Below are 22,987 nucleotides of genomic sequence, written 5' to 3' on the forward strand. Positions count from 1 at the left end.
TTAACCTTGTAATACTCCAAAAGTAATTTCACATGTCAACAAATTTTCGTGTCACAGCTGATCCTAAATCATTTTTTTTATAGTCCAAAGAAACAATCACCGAGAACATTATTTGTCATCAAACTATTCTATACAACAAGAGTATTCCAACGAAAAATTATTTATCATCTTACATTCCTCATGGTGAAAATATAACATCATTAGACAATAATCTTAACTGTAATGCCAAAGAAGAAAATTTTCATCAACAAAACATTACTTCCCCAAGATACTCTTAATCAAGTCAGACTCATCACAATTCCAATCCAAAAATCCATCAAACATAGGAAAATTTTTCTGTTGAAAATCACATGTGATCATAATCGTAAGAGAAAACACAATTGAAAATTTAAAACATTGAACTTACAGTCATGGAGGAAGGAGCATTCGAGTCCTTGAGGAAATTGCATGCACGAACTATCTCCCAGAGCCAATTGCTCTGATACCAGCTGTGAAGTCCCGTATTTTAAAACATTTATTTAAAAGAGTTGCGGAAAAAGAGTGAGGAAATTTTTCAAAACTTTTTAAACTATGATGGGAGTGCATCGCTCTAGTAAATCAACAAATTCATTATATGAAACACGGATGCAATCCTACACTTAAGTCCATCTAAATTACGGCACGTCAAAACCTGCTACTAACATTTTAGGAGGATAGGGGAAAGTGAGTTCAATTAATTAACTATGTATATAAAATACATTTGAAAGATGAAACATTTGAGATCCTCAAAACTCATCTTTAGAAGACTGACAATGAAAATAATTAAACCATTACTTTTGAACATCGTAAATAAAATATTGTAACAACATAACATAAATAAACATAGGTAAATATTTTCTTTTTAAATACATCAGAGCTTTTGAACTATTGTGCCATGCAATGTCTTCGCCTCTTGGACTCTTCATCCATGCTGCCAAAGCTTTTTAAATCAAAACTGCTAAACCATCTGCATCATTCAAGTATAGTGAGTCTAAAGGACTCAGCAAGATTAAAATATACATATCGATTTCATTATAGCTTCAAAATAATTTAAACTTAAAATGACTTGAGCATACATAACATGATAACCTTGAACTTGAAGAATTTTAACGTATACATCATAGAACTTTAAACTTAAAATCTTAAACATGAATTTCAAACTCTTAAAAGATCCAAGGAACTTGAACATATACATTAACATACTTAACTTTAAATCTTGAAAATAGGCTTCATGCATATTCTCAAAACTTTACCATTTCCTTCTTAAATAAATATTTGCACTTAACATCTAATAAATAAAATCATGCAACTTGGACAACATCAAACCGTGAACATTAACCATGAACATAACATAAAAACTTATCATTTTGGGGTGATGAATTATGTGAAATTGTGGCAACCGTCATAATGGGCACATTCATCTTTTCTTGTTGATCAACAATCATATGGCATTACGCCTCGTAACATTCTTTCATTTTCGGAGGCCCCTCCGGAGCTCATCCCGGAGGACCTAACCCGTACATTGAGCCATATTTGGAAAGGTCCCTCCGGAGCCCAAACCGGAGTACCAGTCCCGTATTGCCACCACAAAGACACATAAAACATCAAAATATTTTCATGCATCAACATATCATATCTTCATGCTTCATCATAAAATTATTCATTCATGCTTCATCATCTTTCATTTCATCATCATATCATTATAACATATCATTTTCTTATGAAGCATCATCATATCATCGTAATTTCTGTCATAAATTTCATTTCATTAACATTAAACTTTACTCGATAACTTCATGCACGTCATAAGTGATAAAAATCATACTTTCATATTGAACATAGGTTTCATGAATGAAACATAGACATGTACATGCGTCACATAACGTAATCGATCCACGTAAGTCGTTCTTGACTTAAAACTTGAAACTTTTTGCATAAGAATTCTTAAATATACTTTATAAGCCTTTAAAGATCATAACCATGAATTTAGGACTCCAAAATAACATAAATAAAGCTTCAAATCAGAAGGCCATGCGCGGGGGCGCTACTTTTCGGGCGCGGGCGCGCATACCCTGCTGATGGGTCTGCTTGTTCATTCTTAAACTCTATTTTGCATTCGGAATTAGGAAACGTGGTAAACAGGAAAGTTTTAGCCCTTGATCTTGGATTTCTAATGCCGAAAACCTCACCTTAATTAAAATTTTCATTAAAAAGTTATGCTCATTATCCCCAGATGTGTCACTGCCGGGAAATCAAAATACTTGACACACTTTGGGATGATTTTGACCAATCTTCCAAAATGATTTTGACAAAACTCAGAACATGAAAGTTGTAGATAAATAAGTTGTTTTTCAAATACAATTGGTCTCATATCATTTGGATCATTACACTAATTTGGATCTTCAAAATAGTAACAAGTGCCGCTAATCCAGAACAATCCAACATAAGTAATATTTCAAAACTTTCACTCAAACTAATTCAATAATTCAAAATATGATATTTTCTACTCCTCCAGCTATATCCTTTAAATAAAACATCCCTTGAAACTTCAAGAACACATAAAAACTTTGATGAAACATGTATCTCTTGAATCAATTCAAGAACATGACAAGAACGACTTATGCTTCATGATTTCATACCATCACATAACATGCTCTTCAAACCCTTAAAATCAAAACTTCATGATCTTGAAATTCTTGAAAATCATGCATACATATCTCAACATACATCTTTTCATATCAAAATAAATATATTTTGAATGGTGGTTTCAAAACCTTTAAAATTTGTACTTGCCTTGTTATTTGAAGAACGGAACTATCTTGGATCTTGGTAGAGATATAACCTTACTCAAACGGAATCGAGACATGATAAAAAGGTAACCAAAGGAAGATGAAATCCAAGAGGTTTTTAAGCTGTTCCTAATATCAAATAACACTTTTATAATATGGTGAGAATACACCAAGAATCAAAGACAAAATACAAGAAGAAAAGGGAATAGAAAATCTGTGCAGAAATGTCTTACAAAATGGCTTCGATCTAGGCTGAAAAAACAACCAAAAATAGCGATTCATAGCTCAAATCGAAGATACGGATGTAAGGAAGATGACCCTTCAAACGGAATGAATTTTGGACACCGGATGAAGGAGTTATGAGCAATATACGACAGCTGCTCATAGGATGGCGAGTTGGAGAGTTGGAGATTGAGAAGATTCGGAACCTTGACAACGGACTAACCTTAGTACAACCGGAATTTGGAAGCTAAACTCACCTTGGATATACATGACAGAGGGAGGAGGAAGAAGCATAGAAATGAAAGGAAATTAAGAATTGTAGGAGAAACTAAAAGAAGAAGGAAGAAATGTAAAAGGGAAGAGAACCGTGTAATTGATTGAGGGGGGGAAACAAAGACAAGAATTATAATTGAGATGGGGTAGGAATCATAAAGTGAGAGGTGGTGGTTAGGAAGACTACATCAAATGTAGTTTGTCCAAAACACATCAAACTCGACTAATAAAGTTTTCTCCTCCCGATGGTTAAAATAAAATCATAGCAATATTATACTCAAAACACTCGTAGAATTATTTTCTACGATATCGTTCGTAGGCTAGACTTGTATTCTCAGTCCAGAATCAATTTTAATAAAATCATTTAATACAACAACTAAATACATATTTTAATACATGAAACATAAATTTTTAAATCATTTACATAACACATAATATTTAATTAAGAATAACGTTTAAATTATAAATAATCAAATGAAATAACTTAAAATAATTAAAATTTATTGTAATAAATCATGAATAGATTTATGGATTTTTCAGATATTACAATCTACCCTCCTTAAAAAGAATTTCGTCCTCGAAATTCGACTGATCAATTTCTAAAAACATAAGTTTTCCTCAAGTTAATCCATACAATCCCACATTTACATTTCAATTTCCCAAATCCATTGTCTCATGAATCATACATCCGCTGCGCACTCTGATAAACAAAATTATTACATCATTCTTATTTGCAATTCTAATCTTATCAAATCAAAACATATCTTTTCAAGTCGACTGTAAATCTTTTTTTTTTTACGACTTAATTCAGATCACCAGAATCCTCAATATCTTCAAACACGTGATTCCTACTCCCAACGCTAGCTAAAGGTCAAAGAAAACGGTAACAAAACGGCTTGTTTTCTTCTTCTTTCGCCCTATAAATATGATCACAAAACAAATTTTAATCACACTCAACTTACTCTTTCTCTCCAAAGTTATTTCTCCAAGATCTCCAAGAAGAAGATGGGATTTGCAATGTTACTCTTTGTAACTATTATGATTGTCTTATTCACGAGCCTTATCTTTTTCGGTGAATATCCATCACCCGTCTTTTATTTGTTCTTACATATGCTTGTACTCTTTGTTCTTCCCTTATATTGTATTGTCATAATGATAGAATTTTTCTAAGCTCAACCAAATTCTCAATTTCATCCGTTAAAACTTAGCATTCAAACTATTAACCTTAAAAATAAGCTTGTTCTAACAAACTTAACCTTGTAATACTCCAAAAGTAATTTCACATGTCAACAAATTTTCGTGTCACAGCTGATCCTAAATCATTTTTTTTATAGTCCAAAGAAACAATCACTGAGAACATTATTTGTCATCAAACTATTCTATACAACAAGAGTATTCCAACGAAAAATTATTTATCATCTTACATTCCTCATGGTGAAAATATAACATCATTAGACAATAATCTTAACTGTAATGCCAAAGAAGAAAATTTTCATCAACAAAACATTACTTCCCCAAGATACTCTTAATCAAGTCAGACTCATCACAATTCCAATCCAAAAATCCATCAAACATAGGAAAATTTTTCTGTTGAAAATCACATGTGATCATAATCGTAAGAGAAAACACAATTGAAAATTTAAAACATTGAACTTACAGTCATGGAGGAAGGAGCATTCGAGTCCTTGAGGAAATTGCATGCACGAACTATCTCCCAGAGCCAATTGCTCTGATACCAACTGTGAAGTCCCGTATTTTAAAACATTTATTTAAAAGAGTTGCGGAAAAAGAGTGAGGAAATTTTTCAAAACTTTTTAAACTATGATGGGAGTGCATCGCTCTAGTAAATCAACAAATTCATTATATGAAACACAGATGCAATCCTACACTTAAGTCCATCTAAATTACGGCACGTCAAAACCTGCTACTAACATTTTAGAAGGATAGGGGAAAGTGAGTTCAATTAATTAACTATGTATATAAAATACATTTGAAAGATGAAACATTTGAGATCCTCAAAACTCATCTTTAGAAGACTGACAATGAAAATAATTAAACCATTACTTTTGAACATCGTAAATAAAATATTGTAACAACATAACATAAATAAACATAGGTAAATATTTTCTTTTTAAATACATCAGAGCTTTTGAACTATTGTGCCATGCAATGTCTTCGCCTCTTGGACTCTTCATCCATGCTGCCAAAGCTTTTTAAATCAAAACTGCTAAACCATCTGCATCATTCAAGTATAGTGAGTCTAAAGGACTCAGCAAGATTAAAATATACATATCGATTTCATTATAGCTTCAAAATAATTTAAACTTAAAATGACTTGAGCATACATAACATGATAACCTTGAACTTGAAGAATTTTAACGTATACATCATAGAACTTTAAACTTAAAATCTTAAACATGAATTTCAAACTCTTAAAAGATCCAAGGAACTTGAACATATACATTAACATACTTAACTTTAAATCTTGAAAATAGGCTTCATGCATATTCTCAAAACTTTACCATTTCCTTCTTAAATAAATATTTGCACTTAACATCTAATAAATAAAATCATGCAACTTGGACAACATCAAACCGTGAACATTAACCATGTAACATAAAATAAAAACTTATCATTTTGGGGTGATGAATTATGTGAAATTGTGGCAACCGTCATAATGGGCACATTCATCTTTTCTTGTTGATCAACAATCATATGGCATTACGCCTCGTAACATTCTTTCATTTTTGGAGGCCCCTCCGGAGCTCATCCCGGAGGACCTAACCCGTACATTGAGCCATATTTGGAAAGGTCCCTCCGGAGCCCAAACCGGAGTACCAGTCCCGTATTGCCACCACAAAGACACATAAAACATCAAAATATTTTCATGCATCAACATATCATATCTTCATGCTTCATCATAAAATTATTCATTCATGCTTCATCATCTTTCATTTCATCATCATATCATTATAACATATCATTTTCTTATGAAGCATCATCATATCATCGTAATTTCTGTCATAAATTTCATTTCATTAACATTAAACTTTACTCGATAACTTCATGCACGTCATAAGTGATAAAAATCATACTTTCATATTGAACATAGGTTTCATGAATGAAACATAGACATGTACATGCGTCACATAACGTAATCGATCCACGTAAGTCGTTCTTGACTTAAAACTTGAAACTTTTTGCATAAGAATTCTTAAATATACTTTATAAGCCTTTAAAGATCATAACCATGAATTTAGGACTCCAAAATAACATAAATAAAGCTTCAAATCAGAAGGCCATGCGCGGGGGCGCTACTTTTTGGGCGCGGGCGCGCATACCCTGCTGATGGGTCTGCTTGTTCATTCTTAAACTCTATTTTGCATTCGGAATTCGGAAACGTGGTAAACAGGAAAGTTTTAGCCCTTGATCTTGGATTTCAAATGCCGAAAACCTCACCTTAATTGAAATTTTCATTAAAAAGTTATGCTCATTATCCCCAGATGTGTCACTGCCGGGAAATCAAAATACTTGACACACTTTGGGATGATTTTGACCAATCTTCCAAAATGATTTTGACAAAACTCAGAACATGAAAGTTGTAGATAAATAAGTTGTTTTTCAAATACAATTGGCCTCATATCATTTGGATCATTACACTAATTTGGATCTTCAAAATAGTAACAAGTGCCGCTAATCCAAAACAATCCAACATAAGTAATATTTCAAAACTTTCACTCAAACTAATTCAATAATTCAAAATATGATATTTTCTACTCCTCCAGCTATATCCTTTAAATAAAACATCCCTTGAAACTTCAAGAACACATAAAAACTTTGATGAAACATGTATCTCTTGAATCAATTCAAGAACATGACAAGAACGACTTATGCTTCATGATTTCATACCATCACATAACATGCTCTTCAAACCCTTAAAATCAAAACTTCATGATCTTGAAATTCTTGAAAATCATGCATACATATCTCAACATACATCTTTTCATATCAAAATAAATATATTTTGAATGGTGGTTTCAAAACCTTTAAAATTTGTACTTGCCTTGTTATTTGAAGAACGGAACTATCTTGGATCTTGGTAGAGATATAACCCTACTCAAACGGAATCGAGGCATGATAAAAAGGTAACCAAAGGAAGATGAAATCCAAGAGGTTGTTAAGCTATTCCTAAGATCAAATAACACTTTTATAATATGGTGAGAATACACCAAGAATCAAAGACAAAATACAAGAAGAAAAGGGAATAGAAAATCTGTGCAGAAATGTCTTACAAAATGGCTTCGATCTAGGCTGAAACAACCACCAAAAATAGCGATTCATAGCTCAAATCGAAGATACGGATGTAAGGAAGATTACCCTTCAAACGGAATGAATTTTGGACACCGGATGAAGGAGTTATGAGCAATATACGACAGCTGCTCATAGGATGGCGAGTTGGAGAGTTGGAGATTGAGAAGATTCGGAACCTTGACAACGGACTAACCTTAGTACAACCGGAATTTGGAAGCTAAACTCACCTTGGATGTACATGACAGAGGGAGGAGGAAGAAGCATAGAAATGAAAGGAAATTAAGAATTGTAGGAGAAACTAAAAGAAGAAGGAAGAAATGTAAAAGGGAAGAGAACCGTGTAATTGATTGAGGGGGGGGAAACAAAGACAAGAATTATAATTGAGATGGGGTAGGAATCATAAAGTGAGAGGTGGTGGTTAGGAAGACTACATCAAATGTAGTTTGTCCAAAACACATCAAACTCGACTAATAAAATTTTCTCCTCCCGATGGTTAAAATAAAATCATAGCAATATTATACTCAAAACACTCGTAGAATTATTTTCTACGATATCGTTCGTAGGCTAGACTTGTATTCTCAGTCCAGAATCAATTTTAATAAAATCATTTAATACAACAACTAAATACATATTTTAATACATGAAACATAAATTTTTAAATCATTTACATAACACATAATATTTAATTAAGAATAACGTTTAAATTATAAATAATCAAATGAAATAACTTAAAATAATTAAAATTTATTGTAATAAATCATGAATAGATTTATGGATTTTTCAGATATTACAATCTACCCTCCTTAAAAAGAATTTCGTCCTCGAAATTCGACTGATCAATTTCTAAAAACATAAGTTTTCCTCAAGTTAATCCATACAATCCCACATTTACATTTCAATTTCCCAAATCCATTGTCTCATGAATCATACATCCGCTGCGCACTCTGATAAACAAAATTATTACATCATTCTTATTTGCAATTCTAATCTTATCAAATCAAAACATATCTTTTCAAGTCGGCTGTAAATCTTTTTTTTTTTACGACTTAATTCAGATCACCAGAATCCTCAATATCTTCAAACACGTGATTCCTACTCCCAACGCTAGCTAAAGGTCAAAGAAAACGGTAACAAAATGGCTTGTTTTCTTCTTCTTTTGCCCTATAAATATGATCACAAAACAAATTTTAATCACACTCAACTTACTCTTTCTCTCCCAAGTTATTTCTCCAAGATCTCCAAGAAGAAGATGGGATTTGCAATGTTACTCTTTGTAACTATTATGATTGTCTTATTCACGAGCCTTATCTTTTTCGGTGAATATCCATCACCCGTCTTTTATTTGTTCTTACATATGCTTGTACTCTTTGTTCTTCCCTTATATTGTATTGTCATAATGATAGAATTTTTCTAAGCTCAACCAAATTCTCAATTTCATCCGTTAAAACTTAGCATTCAAACTATTAACCTTAAAAATAAGCTTGTTCTAACAAACTTAACCTTGTAATACTCCAAAAGTAATTTCACATGTCAACAAATTTTCGTGTCACAGCTGATCCTAAATCATTTTTCTTATAGTCCAAAGAAACAATCACCAAGAACATTATTTGTCATCAAACTATTCTATACAACAAGAGTATTCCAACGAAAAATTATTTATCATCTTACATTCCTCATGGTGAAAATATAACATCATTAGACAATAATCTTAACTGTAATGCCAAAGAAGAAAATTTTCATCAACAAAACATTACTTCCCCAAGATACTCTTAATCAAGTCAGACTCATCACAATTCCAATCCAAAAATCCATCAAACATAGGAAAATTTTTCTGTTGAAAATCACATGTGATCATAATCGTAAGAGAAAACACAATTGAAAATTTAAAACATTGAACTTACAGTCATGGAGGAAGGAGCATTCGAGTCCTTGAGGAAATTGTATGCACGAACTATCTCCCAGAGCCAATTGCTCTGATACCAACTGTGAAGTCCCGTATTTTAAAACATTTATTTAAAAGAGTTGCGGAAAAAGAGTGAGGAAATTTTTCAAAACTTTTTAAACTATGATGGGAGTGCATCGCTCTAGTAAATCAACAAATTCATTATATGAAACACGGATGCAATCCTACACTTAAGTCCATCTAAATTACGGCACGTCAAAACCTGCTACTAACATTTTAGGAGGATAGGGGAAAGTGAGTTCAATTAATTAACTATGTATATAAAATACATTTGAAAGATGAAACATTTGAGATCCTCAAAACTCATCTTTAGAAGACTGACAATGAAAATAATTAAACCATTACTTTTGAACATCGTAAATAAAATATTGTAACAACATAACATAAATAAACATAGGTAAATATTTTTTTTAAATACATCAGAGCTTTTGAACTATTGTGCCATGCAATGTCTTCGCCTCTTGGACTCTTCATCCATGCTGCCAAAGCTTTTTAAATCAAAACTGCTAAACCATCTGCATCATTCAAGTATAGTGAGTCTAAAGGACTCAGCAAGATTAAAATATACATATCGATTTCATTATAGCTTCAAAATAATTTAAACTTAAAATGACTTGAGCATACATAACATGATAACCTTGAACTTGAAGAATTTTAACGTATACATCATAGAACTTTAAACTTAAAATCTTAAACATGAATTTCAAACTCTCTTAAAGATCCAAGGAACTTGAACATATACATTAACATACTTAACTTTAAATCTTGAAAATAGGCTTCATGCATATTCTCAAAACTTTACCATTTCCTTCTTAAATAAACATTTGCACTTAACATCTAATAAATAAAATCATGCAACTTGGACAACATCAAACCGTGAACATTAACCATGAACATAACATAAAAACTTATCATTTTGGGGTGATGAATTATGTGAAATTGTGGCAACCGTCATAATGGGCACATTCATCTTTTCTTGTTGATCAACAATCATATGGCATTACGCCTCGTAACATTCTTTCATTTTCGGAGGCCCCTCCGGAGCTCATCCCGGAGGACCTAACCCGTACATTGTGCCATATTTGGAAAGGTCCCTCCGGAGCCCAAACCGGAGTACCAGTCCCGTATTGCCACCACAAAGACACATAAAACATCAAAATATTTTCATGCATCAACATATCATATCTTCATGCTTCATCATAAAATTATTCATTCATGCTTCATCATCTTTCATTTCATCATCATATCATTATAACATATCATTTTCTTATGAAGCATCATCATATCATCGTAATTTCTGTCATAAATTTCATTTCATTAACATTAAACTTTACTCGATAACTTCATGCACGTCATAAGTGATAAAAATCATACTTTCATATTGAACATAGGTTTCATGAATGAAACATAGACATGTACATGCGTCACATAACGTAATCGATCCACTTAAGTCGTTCTTGACTTAAAACTTGAAACTCTTTGCATAAGAATTCTTAAATATACTTTATAAGCCTTTAAAGATCATAACCATGAATTTAGGACTCCAAAATAACATAAATAAAGCTTCAAATCAGAAGGCCATGCGCGGGGGCGCTACTTTTCGGGCGCGGGCGCGCATACCCTGCTGATGGGTCTGCTTGTTCATTCTTAAACTCTATTTTGCATTCGGAATTCGGAAACGTGGTAAATAGGAAAGTTTTAGCCCTTGATCTTGGATTTCTAATGCCGAAAACCTCACCTTAATTGAAATTTTCATTAAAAAGTTATGCTCATTCTCCCCAGATGTGTCACTGCCGGGAAATCAAAATACTCGACACATTTTGGGATGATTTTGACCAATCTTCCAAAATTATTTTGACAAAACTCAGAACATGAAAGTTGTAGATAAATAAGTTGTTTTTCAAATACAATTGGCCTCATATCATTTGGATCATTACACTAATTTGGATTTTTTAAAATAGTAACAAGTGCCGCTAATCCAGAACAATCCAACATAAGTAATATTTCAAAACTTTCACTCAAACTAATTCAATAATTCAAAATATGATATTTTCTACTCCTCCAGCTATATCCTTTAAATAAAACATCTTTTGAAACTTCAAGAACACATAAAAACTTTGATGAAACATGTATCTCTTGAATCAATTCAAGAACATGACAAGAACGACTTATGCTTCATGATTTCATACCATCACATAACATGCTCTTCAAACCCTTAAAATCAAAACTTCATGATCTTGAAATTCTTGAAAATCATGCATACATATCTCAACATACATCTTTTCATATCAAAATAAATATATTTTGAATGGTGGTTTCAAAACCTTTAAAATTTGTACTTGCCTTGTTATTTGAAGAACGGAACTATCTTGGATCTTGGTAGAGATATAACCTTACTCAAACGGAATCGAGACATGATAAAAAGGTAACCAAAGGAAGATGAAATCCAAGAGGTTGTTAAGCTGTTCCTAAGATCAAATAACACTTTTATAATATGGTGAGAATACACCAAGAATCAAAGACAAAATACAAGAAGAAAAGGGAATAGAAAATCTGTGCAGAAATGTCTTACAAAATGGCTTCGATCTAGGCTGAAACAACCACCAAAAATAGCGATTCATAGCTCAAATCGAAGATACGGATGTAAGGAAGATGACCCTTCAAACGGAATGAATTTTGGACACCGGATGAAGGAGTTATGAGCAATATACGACAGCTGCTCATAGGATGGCGAGTTGGAGAGTTGGAGATTGAGAAGATTCGGAACCTTGACAACGGACTAACCTTAGTACAACCGGAATTTGGAAGCTAAACTCACCTTGGATGTACATGACAGAGGGAGGAGGAAGAAGCATAGAAATGAAAGGAAATTAAGAATTGTAGGAGAAACTAAAAGAAGAAGGAAGAAATGTAAAAGGGAAGAGAACCGTGTAATTGATTGAGGGGGGGGAAAAAAAGACAAGAATTATAATTGAGATGGGGTAGGAATCATAAAGTTAGAGGTGGTGGTTAGGAAGACTACATCAAATGTAGTTTGTCCAAAACACATCAAACTCGACTAATAAAATTTTCTCCTCCCGATGGTTAAAATAAAATCATAGCAATATTATACTCAAAACACTCGTAGAATTATTTTCTACGATATCGTTCGTAGGCTAGACTTGTATTCTCAGTCCAGAATCAATTTTAATAAAATCATTTAATACAACAACTAAATACATATTTTAATACATGAAACATAAATTTTTAAATCATTTACATAACACATAATATTTAATTAAGAATAACGTTTAAATTATAAATAATCAAATGAAATAACTTAAAATAATTAAAATTTATTGTAATAAATCATGAATAGATTTATGGATTTTTCAGATATTATAATCTACCCTCCTTAAAAAGAATTTCGTCCTCGAAATTCGACTGATCAATTTCTAAAAACATAAGTTTTCCTCAAGTTAATCCATACAATCCCACATTTACATTTCAATTTCCCAAATCCATTGTCTCATGAATCATACATCCGCTGCGCACTCTGATAAACAAAATTATTACATCATTCTTATTTGCAATTCTAATCTTATCAAATCAAAACATATCTTTTCAAGTCGGCTGTAAATATTTTTTTTTTTACGACTTAATTCAGATCACCAGAATCCTCAATATCTTCAAACACGTGATTCCTACTCCCAACGCTAGCTAAAGGTCAAAGAAAACGGTAACAAAACGGCTTGTTTTCTTCTTCTTTCGCCCTATAAATATGATCACAAAACAAATTTTAATCACACTCAACTTACTCTTTCTCTCCCAAGTTATTTCTCCAAGATCTCCAAGAAGAAGATGGGATTTGCAATGTTACTCTTTGTAACTATTATGATTGTCTTATTCACGAGCCTTATCTTTTTCGGTGAATATCCATCACCCGTCTTTTATTTGTTCTTATATATGCTTGTACTCTTTGTTCTTCCCTTATATTGTATTGTCATAATGGTAGAATTTTTCTAAGCTCAACCAAATTCTCAATTTCATCCGTTAAAACTTAGCATTCAAACTATTAACCTTAAAAATAAGCTTGTTCTAACAAACTTAACCTTGTAATACTCCAAAAGTAATTTCACATGTCAACAAATTTTCGTGTCACAGCTGATCCTAAATCATTTTTCTTATAGTCCAAAGAAACAATCACCGAGAACATTATTTGTCATCAAACTATTCTATACAACAAGAGTATTCCAACGGAAAATTATTTATCATCTTACATTCCTCATGGTGAAAATATAACATCATTAGACAATAATCTTAACTGTAATGCCAAAGAAGAAAATTTTCATCAACAAAACATTACTTCCCCAAGATACTCTTAATCAAGTCAGACTCATCACAATTCCAATCCAAAAATCCATCAAACATAGGAAAATTTTTCTGTTGAAAATCACATGTGATCATAATCGTAAGAGAAAACACAATTGAAAATTTAAAACATTGAACTTACAGTCATGGAGGAAGGAGCATTCGAGTCCTTGAGGAAATTGCATGCACGAACTATCTCCCAGAGCCAATTGCTCTGATACCAACTGTGAAGTCCCGTATTTTAAAACATTTATTTAAAAGAGTTGCGGAAAAAGAGTGAGGAAATTTTTCAAAACTTTTTAAACTATGATGGGAGTGCATCGCTCTAGTAAATCAACAAATTCATTATATGAAACACGGATGCAATCCTACACTTAAGTCCATCTAAATTACGGCACGTCAAAACCTGCTACTAACATTTTAGGAGGATAGGGGAAAGTGAGTTCAATTAATTAACTATGTATATAAAATACATTTGAAAGATGAAACATTTGAGATCCTCAAAACTCATCTTTAGAAGACTGACAATGAAAATAATTAAACCATTACTTTTGAACATCGTAAATAAAATATTGTAACAACATAACATAAATAAACATAGGTAAATATTTTCTTTTTAAATACATCAGAGCTTTTGAACTATTGTGCCATGCAATGTCTTCGCCTCTTGGACTCTTCATCCATGCTGCCAAAGCTTTTTAAATCAAAACTGCTAAACCATCTGCATCATTCAAGTATAGTGAGTCTAAAGGACTCAGCAAGATTAAAATATACATATCGATTTCATTATAGCTTCAAAATAATTTAAACTTAAAATGACTTGAGCATACATAACATGATAACCTTGAACTTGAAGAATTTTAACGTATACATCATAGAACTTTAAACTTAAAATCTTAAACATGAATTTCAAACTCTTAAAAGATCCAAGGAACTTGAACATATACATTAACATACTTAACTTTAAATCTTGAAAATAGGCTTCATGCATATTCTCAAAACTTTACCATTTCCTTCTTAAATAAACATTTGCACTTAACATCTAATAAATAAAATCATGCAACTTGGACAACATCAAACCGTGAACATTAACCATGAACATAACATAAAAACTTATCATTTTGGGGTGATGAATTATGTGAAATTGTGGCAACCGTCATAATGGGCACATTCATCTTTTCTTGTTGATCAACAATCATATGGCATTACGCCTCGTAACATTCTTTCATTTTCGGAGGCCCCTCCGGAGCTCATCCCGGAGGACTTAACCCGTACATTGTGCCATATTTGAAAAGGTCCCTCCGGAGCCCAAACCGGAGTACCAGTCCCGTATTGCCACCACAAAGACACATAAAACATCAAAATATTTTCATGCATCAACATATCATATTTTCATGCTTCATCATAAAATTATTCATTCATGCTTCATCATCTTTCATTTCATCATCATATCATTATAACATATCATTTTCTTATGAAGCATCATCATATCATCGTAATTTCTGTCATAAATTTCATTTCATTAACATTAAACTTTACTCGATAACTTCATGCACGTCATAAGTGATAAAAATCATACTTTCATATTGAACATAGGTTTCATGAATGAAACATAGACATGTACATGCGTCACATAACGTAATCGATCCACGTAAGTCGTCCTTGACTTAAAACTTGAAACTTTTTGCATAAGAATTCTTAAATATACTTTATAAGCCTTTAAAGATCATAACCATGAATTTAGGACTCCAAAATAACATAAATAAAGCTTCAAATCAGAAGGCCATGCGCGGGGGCGCTACTTTTCGGGAGCGGGCGCGCATACCCTGCTGATGGGTCTGCTTGTTCATTCTTAAACTCTATTTTGCATTCGGAATTCGGAAACGTGGTAAACAGGAAAGTTTTAGCCCTTGATCTTGGATTTCTAATGCCGAAAACCTCACCTTAATTGAAATTTTCATTAAAAAGTTATGCTCATTCTCCCAGATGTGTCACTGCCGGGAAATCAAAATACGCGACACACTTTGGGATGATTTTGACCAATCTTCCAAAATGATTTTGACAAAACTCAGAACATGAAAGTTGTAGATAAATAAGTTGTTTTTCAAATACAATTGGCCTCATATCATTTGGATCATTACACTAATTTGGATCTTCAAAATAGTAACAAGTGCCGCTAATCCAAAACAATCCAACATAAGTAATATTTCAAAACTTTCACTCAAACTAATTCAATAATTCAAAATATGATATTTTCTACTCCTCCAGCTATATCCTTTAAATAAAACATCCCTTGAAACTTCAAGAACACATAAAAACTTTGATGAAACATGTATCTCTTGAATCAATTCAAGAACATGACAAGAACGACTTATGCTTCATGATTTCATACCATCACATAACATGCTCTTCAAACCCTTAAAATCAAAACTTCATGATCTTGAAATTCTTGAAAATCATGCATACATATCTCAACATACATCTTTTCATATCAAAATAAATATGTTTTGTATGGTGGTTTCAAAACCTTTAAAATTTGTACTTGCCTTGTTATTTGAAGAACGGAACTATCTTGGATCTTGGTAGAGATATAACCTTACTCAAACGGAATCGAGACATGATAAAAAGGTAACCAAAGGAAGATGAAATCCAAGAGGTTGTTAAGCTGTTCCTAAGATCAAATAACACTTTTATAATATGGTGAGAATACACCAAGAATCAAAGACAAAATACAAGAAGAAAAGGGAATAGAAAATCTGTGCAGAAATGTCTTACAAAATGGCTTCGATCTAGGCTGAAACAACCACCAAAAATAGCGATTCATAGCTCAAATTGAAGATACGGATGTAAGGAAGATGACCCTTCAAACGGAATGAATTTTGGACACCGGATGAAGGAGTTATGAGCAATATACGACAGCTGCTCATAGGATGGCGAGTTGGAGAGTTGGAGATTGAGAAGATTCGGAACCTTGACAACGGACTAACCTTAGTACAACCGGAATTTGGAAGCTAAACTCACCTTGGATATACATGACCGAGGGAGGAGGAAAAAGCATGAAAATGAAAGGAAATTAAGAATTGTAGGAGAAACTAAAAGAAGAAGGAAGAAATGTAAAAGGGAAGAGAACCGTGTAATTGATTGAGGGGGGGGGGGGGGGGGGGGGGGGGGGGGGGGGGGGGGGAAACAAAGACAAGAATTATAATTGAGATGGGGTAGGAATCATAAAGTGAGAGGTGGTGGTTAGGAAGACTACATCAAATGTAGTTTGTCCAAAACACATCAAACTCGACTAATAAAATTTTCTCCTCCCGATGGTTAAAATAAAATCATAGCAATATTATACTCAAAACACTCGTAGAATTATTTTCTACGATATCGTTCGTAGGCTAGACTTGTATTCTCAGTCCAGAATCAATTTTAATAAAATCATTTAATACAACAACTAAATACATATTTTATACATGAAACATAAATTTTTAAATCATTTACATAACACATAATATTTAATTAAGAATAACGTTTAAATTATAAATAATCAAATGAAATAACTTAAAATAATTAAAATTTATTGTAATAAATCATGAATAAATTTATGGATTTTTCAGATATTACACAGAAATTCAGTATTTTATAACGCACGGTATTTTATAACGCCCACTTACGGAACTGAACATAAATTCAGTATTTTAAAACGCCAACTTACTTGAATCCCACAAAATGTGAGTAAAACGTATTGAATCTTTGGATAGAAACCTAACTCGAAACTAGATGACATCTCGGACAGGACTTTGGGCAACACTCTTGCTCGACTACTCGCATGAATACAAACTATTCTAGGTTCAAAAATAGAGCAGAACCTCGAAAACTATAACTACTGAATTGTTAAGAGTATGGAGAGAACAAGCTTAAGCTTAATGTGTCTAATTCCTCCAAATTTGAGCTTTATTTATATGTGAGGGTTAGTAGAAGGTGAAAGACTCGTCTTAATGGTCATAAATTCCACGTTTTTATGACCTTTATTTAGCTAATTAATGGCTGAATATTCACCAATAAATTGGTTAATTATGATGGTCAAACGTGGGTTACAAGATTATAAATTCTAGTAATTGAAAATAATATAATGAAATTAAAACCCATTAACATAACAATAAAACTACAAAAAAAATATATGAATATTTATATTTATGAAAATATATATTTATAAATTAAAATTAAAATTATATATATATATATATATATATATATATATATATATATATATATATATATATATAAGGTGTAAATCAACATGTAGCTATCAATAAATTTAAAATTCATTTTTTTTATTCTAGCAGGTAAGAAAAAATCTTCACAAGTATGCATCTATTTTATTTATAATATATTTTTAAATTTTCATGGGTGTAAATCAACATGTAGTTATCAATAAATTTAAAATTCATTTTTTTTCCTAATAGGTAAGAACAAATTTAAATATATTTTTAAAATTTCATGGGTATCACATTCTTCCCTCCTTATAAAAAGTTTCTCCCTCGAAACATGCCATATAATTTGGTTAAAAACAAAAGCTGAATGTACATATAACTATTAAATAATATGCAATATGTTTGACATATTTCACTTTAAAGAGTAGTAGAAAAAGAAAAAAATTTATAATAGCAAAAATTTGTATCTATTGAATTTTTTTTGAAATTTGTAGTGATGGAAAAATAAATAATAAGAGTAATTGTTTTCATTAGCAGTGAACAAAAATATTTTATTAAAATAAAAATAAAAAAAAATTCTTCTAATAATCCAATTATCTATAGGAAACTATGATTTTTAAGAAAATAAATATTTATTATATATATTTTTTAAAAAAATTATTTCCATCTTATTTTGATATTTCAATAGTAATAAAACCTTTTAGTGAAACTATATCCCAATCATGTCAGTCTAACTTAAATGACAAAAATCATGACTTAAAGAATTCTATCGAACATATACGTATTTTAAATAATAATCCCGAAATCAATCTAACTTAAGACCAAAATATCAATCTCAAATTTTGTATAGTCCTTTTAACATAAAAAATAGTTCCCAAGTGGTTCTTTCTCATTCTCAACTTACTTTCTAGTCTCAAAATGATTCATTCTCATTCTAAATCTTGATTTCCAATTCACCATTTAACATAAAAACTAATTCTCAAATGATTATTTTTCATTCTCAATCTTACTTACTAGTCCTCAAGTGATTTATTCTCATTCTAAATATTAATTTTCCATCAAGATCATGAACCTGATTTTGCTCTGATACCACTTCAATGTCACGCCCCGAAACTGAGCCTAGTTGACATCGATGTTATCTAACGTTTTCACATTAAAAAACAAGTCTCGGAAGTACAGATTTCATAATACAAACCAGTCTATTCATTCATAATAGCGAATTACAGTGCTCTTATCACTTCAAATCAAATAGAACAACAAATTATCTATCAAACGCAGTGGAATATAAGATAAACTAAACTAAAAACAACAACGAGATTATTTCCTTCACCAGCCCCAAAACTGGTTCTGTTCTTCATCCTCCAATTCTTCTATGTTCTTATCTGAGAGGGGTTTTGAATGGGTGAGTGATATGGTTGTTACTCAGCAAGTGAGGAAAAAATCTTTCAATTATAAAAATATCATTTTTCCACAGTCATAAACGCACACAAAAAAACAGGAATATTCCGATTTTCAAGAAATAACAGGTATTGACTTATGCACTGAATGAATTATGAATTTCGTGGCGAACTGATATCAGTCCCCTATATTTCAATTCTCTAAGGGGTGAGGCAGAAATCAAAAATCAGAAATAACAGGAATCAGATATGTTTCAGAATATATACTCCTACCACTACTTCATAAACTTTCAGTGCTACACAAAAATATATCACACTGATTTATAAAATAATACACTTTCAAATATAATATATACTAGACGAATTCTAGATTTAAAATGCGAGTTAAAAACAATAGCTCATTTGCATATCTAACTTTTATCAAAATATATTTTAGAAAAGCCCACTTACGGAACTAGACAGAAATTTCAGTATTTTGAAATGCCCACTTAATTGAATCCCACAAAAATGTGAGTGAAACGTATTGAATCTTTGGATAGAAACTTAACTCGAAACTGTGACATCTTGGACAGGACTTTGGGCAGCACTCTTGCTCGACTACTCGCATGAATACAAACTATTATAGGTTCGAAAATAGGGCAGAACCTCGAAAACTATAACTACTGAATTGTTAGATGTATGAAGAGAACAAGCTTGTGCCTACTTTGTCTAATTCCTTCAAATTTGAGCTCTATTTATAGGTGAGGGTTAATAGAAGGTGAAAGGCTCCTCTTAATGGTTATAAATTCCAGGTTTTTATGACCTTTATGATAGTCAAACGTAGGGGTGGGTTTTCGGTATACCGTATAAAAAATATTGGCATGAAAAAAATTCATACCGGTACCGATATCGAAATTCTGAAATGTTGGTATGGAAAAAATCCATATTGGTACTGTATAGATACCGAAAAAAAATTTATTATACCAAAAAAATATCTATATTTTAAAAAACGTTCGGTACGATATTCCGAAAATTCGGTATTTATCTCGGTATCCCAACCCTAGACTCAAACGGGGGTTACAAGATTATAAATTCTAGTAATTGAAAATTAATTAATGATATTAAAATCCATTAACATAACAATAAAACTACAAAAAATATATGAATATTTATATTTATGAAAATATATATTTATAAATCATAATTATATATATATATGTATATATATATATATAAAAGTTGTAAATCATCATGTAGCTATCAATAAATTTAAAATTTATTTTTTTTATTCTAACAGGTAAGAAATTTTTTTCATAAGTATGCATCTATTTTATTTATAATATATTTTTAAATTTTCATGGGTGTAAATCAACTTGTAGCTATCAATAAATTTAAAATTCATTTTTTTGTAATAGGTGAGAAAAAATTTTCTTATGTGTGCATCTATTTTATTTCTAATACATTTTTAAATTTAATGGGTATCACAACTAATAATATAATAATCATAAAAAAACAAAAGGCTTGTCTTAGAAAGAGCATATTCCAAAGAGTGATGCTATAGGTACAACGAAATATGTACACTAAATCTTACAACAACAAAAATTCAATACAAAAATTTAATTTATCAAAATATCACGATTTATTAAATATTAATATTTGTGATAAAATAGTAAAATGTCACGATATTATTATTGTAAATATCGTTGTACACAATATTTGTTGTACTTCTAGCATTTTCTTATTCAAAATTAGTTTGAAAGAATCCATGCGAATTAATTCGTGCAATATTGTTGTCTTTATACTAGATTTTTGACCGAATGAAAAAATATATATTACGTGAATTTATTCGTTAACTATTATTATCAGAACATAAAATGTGTGCTTTAACACAAGTTGACAAAATAGCCAGCTGACCAAATAAAAAATATTTAGTAAAATCATATGTTCTAAATTTAAATATTGCTTTTGACTATTACATATATATTTTAGTTACAAAAAGTTATATTTGAAATTTGATTAATCATTAGTACACATTTAGGTCTATCTATCTTCAAATATTACATCAAATCAGATAAATCCTACATCTTACTATTAATCTCTAATAGTAATTAATAAATGAAATTTTGAAAATATTTCATATAATATATAATATATATATATCAAATTTCACTTTCGAAAGGAAAAAGTAAATCGCACACTTTGAATAAAGTCTATTTAAATAATTATAATTGGGAAAAAACATCATGTGAATAAAAAGGGAAAATTTTCCATAATACAAAGAGTAAATATTTTATTTTATTTAATATAATTTACCTGTCTATCTTTATTGCGTGTGGAAACGCCCTATATTAATTCACATTTAATGTAATTACCAAAGTTTAACTACAATTTTTTGACACTATAAATATGGGTCTCCATGTTTGTCCAAAAAAAATAAAAATAAAAAAATTAAATTAATTTTATTCATGCCGAAGCAATTAATTAAGAAATCAGTTCGAGAATGCCTTTCGAAGATGAAGATTCAGAACAAACAAATCCATTTTCGATTCAGAAGTTGCAGGCACACGAAAACGGCGTCGTTGGACGCGGGAGGGGAGCCGAATGAAGCAAAGGACGCGGCCGTCACCTTATCAGACATTGATAAATTCTTGTATGAAAACTTCAGGTCACTTTACCTGGAGGAGCGCGACCAAGCTGCAAAAGAAGCTATGTTAGAGTCTCCGAGATTATTACTCGATCCTCCGGGTGGGTTTTTCGTGGATGAAGCTTCCTCTTCCTCTTCCTCTTCCACATCATCGGAGATCGGTACTCATGGGAAAGCGCCCGAAGATTTCATTGTGGTGTTCACACATTCCCCGACCCCGTACGACGATTTCCGGCGATCCATGAAGGAGATGGTGGATGCACGTTTGGAGCACAGCGGGAAAGTAGTGGATTGGGAATTTCTGGAGGAGCTTTTGTTTTGTTATCTGGATCTAAATAACAAGAAGTCGTATAGGCACATCTTGCATGCGTTTGTGGACCTCATCGTGCTTCTCCGCGACAATTCTTCTAGTACTTGCATATATGTAAATAAATAAATTAATAATCATCAACACATACGCGCGTCGACGTTTTTTTATTGAAATATTTAAGTTTGAATTACATGACATAAATTTGGTTAGACCCGGCCCGCTTCTAAAATAAGTGCATGCCTTGAAACGTACGTTAATCCGTTTTGACATCTGTAAGACCTCATTTGTAAGGTTAATTTGTCTACATTTTTGAATTAGATAAGCACATGTGTTGATTAAAATCCAGTGTAGCAGTTTGACTGCAGCTTCTCCGATCCACCTCTTTTGACTGTACGTCCTCATGGATTAATAGACAATATCATTTACCAAAATACGTACCCATGAATATAAATAATAGAAAACACAAATTTTTTCATTGCGTAAATCTAATTCTTCCCTAGCTCATCCTTCTTCGATCTGTTGCATG

At 31.5% G+C, this 22,987-nt stretch overlaps 1 protein-coding gene across 1 annotated transcript; it reads left to right on the plus strand.

Annotated features, from left to right (window-relative positions):
- Positions 1-21,972: 21,972 nt before the first annotated feature.
- On the plus strand, positions 21,973-22,587 carry LOC140877586 (transcription repressor OFP14-like). The gene has a single exon (XM_073281119.1). It carries the CDS (start codon positions 21,973-21,975, stop codon positions 22,585-22,587), a length of 615 nt encoding a protein of 204 aa, XP_073137220.1.
- Positions 22,588-22,987: the final 400 nt, after the last annotated feature.

The sequence above is a fragment of the Henckelia pumila genome, chromosome 2, assembly GCF_033568475.1.
Source record: "Henckelia pumila isolate YLH828 chromosome 2, ASM3356847v2, whole genome shotgun sequence".
NCBI lineage: Eukaryota > Viridiplantae > Streptophyta > Magnoliopsida > Lamiales > Gesneriaceae > Henckelia > Henckelia pumila.